The following is a 7,500-nucleotide window of genomic DNA, read 5'->3' as shown; positions in this document are numbered from 1 at the left end:
AAGCTGTACCCAAGCAAAGCAGTTTGTTCGCCACACTTGCAGCAGCTGTACCATAAGAACAGTGGAAGCAATGAGGCATTATTATGTGATTGCCACGTTTTGGTTCTACAGCGCACTCCTTTTGGGGGTCAACGTTACCGGTGAATATTATACTTCCAACGAAAGGATGCGGCAACTAATCAAGCTAGAGGAATCCCTGACAAATCATCTCAGCAGATACATAGAGAATAACGGAAACCACTCCGTGGTGCTGCAGTTTCAACGAGATGAGCTACAACAGCAGCTGAAAGAAGCCACTGCGCACGATGTATTGTACGTATCGCATCCAGTCACTGCATTTCTGCTGATAAATCGCCTCCTTACCGATTGGCAGAAGATTGGGACACACATCGGGCTAGACGTCCGTCAGTACACGTTTGAGAACATTGAGATGCCCACGATCGACGATGTTAGTGGTGTAGTGGAAGCGCTGGCCCGACTGCAAGATTTGTATCGACTTAAGCCGAACAAATGTTCGCTAGACATCGGTATAGATCTGCCGTTCGATCAAGCGTTGGGTGCCTTTGATTGCTATCAAATTGCTGATCATTTGTTGGCGGCTGGATTCCATTCCCAATCGATTCCCTGGTTCCAAGAGGCACTGAATCTGTGGAGTGTGGATTATGTTCGACTAACGAAAATCGATGTTGCGAACGAGCTCGCTAAAGCGCTTTACAATGAAAGGCGCTATACCGAGGCATTGAAGTTAACGGAGGAAGTGCTACAAGAGCAACCGGACAATGCAGGGGCACTGTTTAGTAGAAAATCGCTGGAAAATGTAACTATTTTCGAGCGGTCTAGTGACAACGAGGAAGGAACAGACACGCCCGAGTACAGTGATTATGATAGGCTTTGCCGCGGAGACATTCAGCAACCTGACAGTGTGCAGAAAACGTTATACTGTTTCTACGAACACAACCGAACTCCTTTTCTTACGATAGCGCCACTGAAGCTAGAGCAGATAAATCACGACCCGTTTATAGTGGTCTATCATGAGATAATATCAAACAGCGAGATCACCAATGTGCTAGAAGCGGCACATCCTCGACTGAACAGAGCATTGGTATTTGCGGCAAACCAATATACCGTTACAAAGTTTCGCACTAGCACCAACGCGTGGCTTAATGTGGATATGTTTTACACACATTTGAGGCCGATTGTACAGCGAGTTGAAGATATGACTGGCCTGACGAAAAGGTCCTACGATCAACTACAGATTGGAAACTATGGAGTTGGTGGTCACTATTCAACGCACCATGATTACGATGTGCCCGCCGACGGTCAGGAAGCCTTCCCGAGCCTAGGAAAGGGCAACCGTGTAGCTACCGTAATGTACTACGTGAGTACTCGAGGTTGAGAGAGTTTTTTTCTGAAGCGATTTTCCTTATGCTTTTTTTTCTTATCTGCGTGCAGCTGAGCGAGGTTGACGTTGGCGGTGCTACCGTCTTCCCCAACATCGATGTTGCCGTGTTCCCCCGGAAAGGATCGGCCGTATTTTGGTACAATTTGCACCGGAACGGAACAGCGGATCCACGAACTCTTCATGCGGCGTGTCCTGTTATGCTCGGTTCTAAATGGGGTATGATGCTGTGATATGCCAGCTTCTAGGGCCCTTATCATGCTTCCTTATTATATTTCATTTCAGTTGCCAATCAATGGATCCACGAACGAGGTCTGGAGTTCAAATACCCGTGTGCATTAGACCCTATGCTTTGAACGCAATGTCCATTCATGTTAAGAAGATTCGGTAGAGTATGTAGTGCGGCATCCATCAGTAAACCAATAAATGACAAGACTGTCCCCTTTGCGCTACCGTATTTACAAGATTTCTATCACCACCCATCGGAAATTTTGTATAAATGTTGATCAATTTCCGTTTCTGCAAATTGAATCTATGCACGAAAGCAACAGAGAGTGGCTAGGGTACTGCATGCAACCGGAAATGTAATTTAAAACTCACATCAACCCATCCATATCACTGGCTAGCCACCGGATTCATGAATATGGAGAACAAACTCTACGCTCTTATGCGACCTTCGATAGCAGTACGATGGCGGCTATTCTACGATTCTTCTCTTCGAGAAACCAGTCCGATGCGGTATTGCGAATGATTCCTATCAGTAAACAGTAAATTAAATGGCTTTCCAATTACGCAATCGTTTACGTCTGCCGGCTGCTATCCATCAGCCGTATGGTTCGTATCTGACGAGATAACGTAAGTGGAACACATTTCGCACCCAGCTGCCAAACCAGCTCCTGACCCCCCCCCGGTCTATGATTGACAGCGTGGCATTGTATAGTGTGCGAAAGAATAAGGGAAAAGCAATAAGCAGCAATGCAGGATGTCAACACACCAGCTTCTACCGGTTTGATAACGGTGCGTCATTAGAACGTGACATCGCGACTCGTGGTCAGATATTTATATCCTTTCCCTTTTTCTGGTGGCCAGTACCACCATTGTTGACCGACTATCAACAGCCGATCTCCGGAAGCGTAGGATTTGTTTCATTACGAATGATGCCGAAGCCTCAGAGAACGTCAGTAGAGAACTCCAGTACTCCTTGTGAAGGGTTCAGAGTAAAGAAGCTTTAACCGCAATGCTCATCCCGGATGGTTAGCGAAGATATGGTGGTCCCATCGGTAGCTTGTCACTAACAGTTTAATTGGCCCGTTAATTATGTTATGCCTGCGTCATTGGACCCTTTTCTTGTTACACTGGCTCCATGGTTGAGCTTAGCAATACAAGGAATGAGTCAGTACTATAAAAAGCCCCACCAGACCACGTGAGTGCAATGTAGCTTATCGCTTGATAGCGAAAGAAGTGTTCACTCTCTCGTTCTCTCGCTCTCTCTGGGCCTAACTCACTGGAAAAGCACCGAGTTCCATATCCTGTCGGCTGGCTTGGTTTGACGATAAAGGTTTTCCATGACCCTGACCAACCCATCACGCATCAATCATTCCTTTCACTCCGGCTAGATGCTGCAGCATTGGATTAGGTCGAGGGAGAGCTAAGAAGCCAGCCTCTCGCCGCCTACTGCCTTGTCGCTGCAACAGTTGGTTGACCAAGTGGGTTTGCTATGTTCTGATGAGCGGGAGAGCGAGAGCGAGAGCGGTCTTTTCACAGAGGATATTCCCCCACACTGATCCCCCTCCTTATCGGTTGGTCACTTACCAGGAGGTGTGTATGTGTGTATAGCACGGAGCGAATACAATCAATTCAATCTGTAATTCAATTGACGGCGAGGGAGGGAATTTCCAATCATGAGGGCGTCTCAGTTTGTTTACCAGAGCTCTTGGGTTACTGGAGCTCTGGCGTCAGGATGTATTTCTGTGTGCTGTGCGCCGGGTACCCGAGAGTAACATCTACCGAAAAGGAGTTTCTCATCTGCCGACAGTCGCCAGGCATTCGACGGGTAACGACGTTTCATGGTCAATGGCAACATTGACACAAACATGGCCTTGCCCGTAGGGCACGCAATCGAAGTTAGAAATACATCGTCAATCGCCTTCAAGCTCGTCCTTTTCGTGCGGAAGCGAATTTTAGTCATTAAGTCATTGCCACTGGGACGACTGACCGGAACTTGGATTCAGTCGCAGTTTCGTAGCTCGCCTCGCGCTCGCTCTTGTCGCTAAGGAGATGCCAGCTAGAAAGTGCCGATCATTGTTAAGAGTGCCTTTCGCCGGATCACCCGGAGCTGTTGAATAATTAATCTTTGCTTTTGCGCGACTTGGTGGAAACGAAGCTGAGACCGATAACAGGTATGATGGATTGGGGGCCCATTATTTTGCGCAAGTATTCTTCCACGGCTGAGTGTGGCTGAGATGTGCTACTGGGACGGCTATTGCGCCATGCGTCCGAGAGACAATCCCAAGCAAACATACTTTGCTTCGCTGGGCTTCTCCTATTCCGGGAGAACAAACAGAAACCCTCCGTGTGGCTGGTCCACCTTTTGTGCGCGGAAAGTATAATGGAAGGAACAGCGAGCACCCATCGCTCGAGGGAGTCTGACCTGAAAAAGGACAACGGAGGCGGGCGTACCTGCGTAGTAGGGCGAATGATGAGCAGGGCCATCCACAGCCGCAGGAATCCAACAAGTGGTCCGAAGGCGACGAGCAGATACGCATAGTCGCCACCGGAGCGCGTGATGCAGGTGCCCAGCTCGGCATAGCACAGGGCACCAAGGGTCGACAGGATTCCACTCAGCATCCATATAATTAGCGAGGATCCGACGGACCTGGAAAGAGAATGGAAGGAGCCGGGATAAAAAAAAAAAAAGGTGGAAAATGATATACCGAGAAGTTCGCGTGGCGCTGCTATGGCAACAGGGGAGAGATGGGGTGTCCCTCTCCCGTTGGAAGAAAAATTTGAAGAATTCTACAGCGACCGTTTTTCGTGCTCTGTTCTTGTGCCCGCCGTGGGCAACGAAAACCGGTTCAAGCGAAACGGAGAGGTAGAATAATCGGCAATTATACGGCCATCGGTATAGGGCCCAAACGAGTGGAATCGTAATTCCAAACATGAAATGTTGCTACCGTTGTGGGGGCGAGGAGGAATGGTCACGGGGCCAACGGAGTGGTTCGTTGGATTGCGCGGAAGTTGAATTCTCTTTTTCTTTTTCTTCCTGTTGGCTGTGGTTGCTCACGCACAATCAAACAGCGAATTGTAATTTATGGCGTTCATACCACCGGCGAGCGCCAACCACGCATTCCTTGTTGCAGAGATTCTCTTCATTCTTTTTCTTTATCTCATGGGCAAAAGGTAAGACTTAACTTAAGTAAAATATTGGGGAGTACACAAAGTTTGATAAGGGAATCATATCTCTGGTTTCAGAGGCGAAAAGTGGTAACTTACTTCGTAAAGACAAACACGCCGGTGGGTGAGATGAAGATGCCGGAACCGATAATCGTTCCCACGATTATTCCAACACCGTTGATTAGCGTAATCTTGCGTTTAAGCACAATCTTATCGCCACCAGCTCCTTCGGCAGCCCCGGAGGATTCCACCGCCGGTGGGGCTGCATTGTTCACATCCTTCGCAGTCATCTTTACTCACTGTTCGTTCCACTGCAAACCACTGCACACCCTACAACACTCCTCCTCTTCTACGACACTCTTGGCACAGCCCGGTAGTGATCGAGTCCCGGGGGAAATTAGTTAAATTTATGCTTCCGCACGTTCTTCGCACGTTGCAAGCACCGTTCACCACCACTTGTGGAATGTTGTCACGCGTTGACGTGTTTTTTTATCTTTCCCGTGAGCGCGCTTGATAAGGCTGGAGAGAAATCATTCTCCTCGGGAGCAACCGCGGGAGGGCGCCTGTAGTGGGTGGGCTATCGCACGGGCACTGCGTCCAATTAACCGGTTTCGTCAACGCACCGACGACCAGAACAACAACAACAACAATCGGCGTCGTGTCACCAAACAGCCACCGACAGGGAGGACGCGGGATCAAACACAACCGCTCGCACAGAACGACATTTCTGAAATGCCGCCGGCCGAGGACCACGCTGGTGGTGCCGAATGTGAAAAATCAACGGTGAGATCTGCGCTTCCATCCGCGCATTTCCGCGGCCGTCGGTCCATCATCATCCTTCTCGCCAGACTCTCTTTCTCGGGTCGCGGTGGTGACGCAAATCTCGGACGCGATTTCACTGCCGAGCCACGCTCGCCGATACCGGAAAATCACCAACTGCGGGCAACACTACGGAGAACAAAGGGGGAAACTGTAACGTAGCTGCGTCGGAGTGGTAAAATTCTACCGTTGTAGTTTGGTTCATATCGTAACGAGACTTTTTTGCCGGTTAATCGGTGTCAACACGCCGCGAAAGGGGCAAGAGGCGCCACCCGTTCTTGGAAGAGACGCGTCGTTTTTTTAGCATTTTTCCCAGAGATCACTGAGAGAGAGAATAAAAATAGAGAGAGAATTGTTTGGGATTTCCCACCGATCAGCAAATCAACAGCCAACCAGAATTTGTGTCGAAGTTGGTTTTATTTAACTTTGGCTGACCTCTTTTACAGGCAGGCAATATTTGTTTGCTAATATACCGTGGTAATTTTAATTTTCTATGTATTTTAATTGACTGAGTAATTCCACAAATTTCACGAGCATTTTCCACTGGCGTAGACATGCGCTTTACTTGGTGTTTGCTCCGTTTTCCAAGAACCATGTTATGTGCTTGTGTTCGAGTGACAGCTGTTCTGGGGGAAATGTGACAAACAAAACAAAAAGGGTGATTGTTCGACGAATCCGCTTTTTTGGTTTTTATTTCCGTTTGCTTGTGAATTTTGTGTAAACCGACGAATTTTCAACCATGCCATCCGTAGAACCGGCGGAAGAAATGCCCCATTCCGGTGGTGCCTCGTTGGAGCATAGCGACCGAAACCACGGCGAGACCAACGGAAACGAGGAACAGCACCACGAAACGCCTGATCCGGACCGCCACCTAATACCCGCGGATCGCATCGAACATGATGATTCAGCACAGATCGACCTGCCCACCGTTCGAGAATTCACCCAGAACGACAACATTAACAAGTTTCTGCTCAACTCGTTCCTGCACCGCATGAATGACACCCTTAAGGAAGATCAGCTACGCGACACCGATAATTCCGAAGACGCTTTGGAGGAACAAGATTTCGAATCATAAAGACGGACGAGAGGGAGGAGGAGCCGAGTATTATGTTCTGTGCATACGGTATTAATGCTAACGAATGTGTCAGTGAGGGCAGAAGTGCAGTGATAACACAATAAAGCTTATCTCTGAACAAGGAACTCTCGTCATCTGCGTGGAGGCCGATGAATGTTTCACAGAATGGCCGGGTAGCGAACGGTAAGGTAACAAAACAGGAGTCCTCCCGCAATCACGACAGTGCGTTTATCTTTCTCTTTATCAGCGGCACACTAACCGCATGTAGCGCCGTGCCGCCTTGGGCAGTTGCCCATCCCTTGATGACACACCATTCCATCCGCGGCTCGCATCCCGCTCGTGATCGTTTTGTTCGCGAAGTGGAGCCGCGACACGGCAGCAGATTGCGCGGTGTATACTAGTGCCTTCTTTAGTACGCGTAAGGGCCCGGTGGTGAGTGGACGTTGTAGTGTACGCCTCTTGACTCTTTCTCCCCGTGACCTTACGCGGTTCGGATCGACGGGCGACCCGCGGCTGAAAGAGAAAGTTATCGCTTCGACGTGTTTTCGTGGTTTAAACCGAGTTCTTGATAATAGTGTACAGCCAGTCTCGTTGTTAAGTGGCCAGCATGGAGATGAAAACGATTGTCAAAAAGCGGAGCATTACGGACGCTGATCCCGCTGTTGGGGCTGATGTCGGCGGTGATAGCAGCGAGACGCAGGAGGAAATTGATTCCACGGTTGATGTGCATGAGCCAGAGGCTGAGTCTACGGATACGCTAAAGCCTGGATCCGCGATCCGGCCGATCATCTCGGAGGAGGAGGTGCGCAAGTTG

At 49.2% G+C, this 7,500-nt stretch overlaps 4 protein-coding genes across 5 annotated transcripts in view; 3 read left to right on the top strand and 1 right to left on the bottom strand.

Annotated features, from left to right (window-relative positions):
• LOC126580923 (Y+L amino acid transporter 2) overlaps positions 1 to 5,873 on the bottom strand; it is a 12,093-nt gene extending 6,220 nt beyond the window's left edge. Inside the window, exons 1-2 of the mRNA XM_050244274.1 lie at positions 4,892 to 5,873; positions 4,079 to 4,274 (exon numbers count right to left, since the gene is read on the bottom strand). Of these exons, the coding sequence (XP_050100231.1) occupies positions 4,079 to 4,274; positions 4,892 to 5,082 (387 nt within the window). The 5' untranslated portion in view covers positions 5,083 to 5,873. The remainder of the gene's footprint in view (positions 1 to 4,078; positions 4,275 to 4,891) is intronic.
• LOC126580924 (prolyl 4-hydroxylase subunit alpha-2-like) lies at positions 71 to 1,755 on the top strand. Its single transcript, XM_050244275.1, has 3 exons — positions 71 to 1,378; positions 1,453 to 1,618; positions 1,685 to 1,755. Exons 1-3 carry the CDS (start codon positions 71 to 73, stop codon positions 1,753 to 1,755), a joined length of 1,545 nt encoding a protein of 514 aa, XP_050100232.1.
• A 373-nt stretch (positions 5,874 to 6,246) lies between the features above and the next one.
• Positions 6,247 to 6,811, top strand: LOC126580926 (uncharacterized). Its single transcript, XM_050244278.1, has one exon. It carries the CDS (start codon positions 6,351 to 6,353, stop codon positions 6,684 to 6,686), a length of 336 nt encoding a protein of 111 aa, XP_050100235.1. The 5' UTR covers positions 6,247 to 6,350; the 3' UTR covers positions 6,687 to 6,811.
• The window catches only part of LOC126580925 (hydroxylysine kinase), a 2,985-nt gene continuing 2,227 nt past the window's right edge, over positions 6,743 to 7,500 (top strand). The window contains exons 1-2 of one of the 2 annotated variants that reach the window (XM_050244277.1): positions 6,743 to 6,869; positions 6,934 to 7,500. The exon at positions 6,934 to 7,500 is cut by the window's right edge and continues 86 nt beyond it. In XM_050244277.1, the coding sequence (XP_050100234.1) occupies positions 7,294 to 7,500 (207 nt within the window). In that variant the 5' untranslated portion in view covers positions 6,743 to 6,869; positions 6,934 to 7,293. Of the gene's footprint in view, positions 6,870 to 6,918 lie in introns of those variants that run through there. The other variant, XM_050244276.1, reaches the window with a different exon arrangement.

This window comes from Anopheles aquasalis, chromosome 2, assembly GCF_943734665.1.
Source record: "Anopheles aquasalis chromosome 2, idAnoAquaMG_Q_19, whole genome shotgun sequence".
In the NCBI taxonomy this organism is placed as follows: Eukaryota; Metazoa; Arthropoda; class Insecta; order Diptera; family Culicidae; genus Anopheles; species Anopheles aquasalis.
The sequence above is the reverse complement of the archived record's forward strand: the minus strand, read 5'-3'. Positions and strand labels throughout refer to the sequence as shown.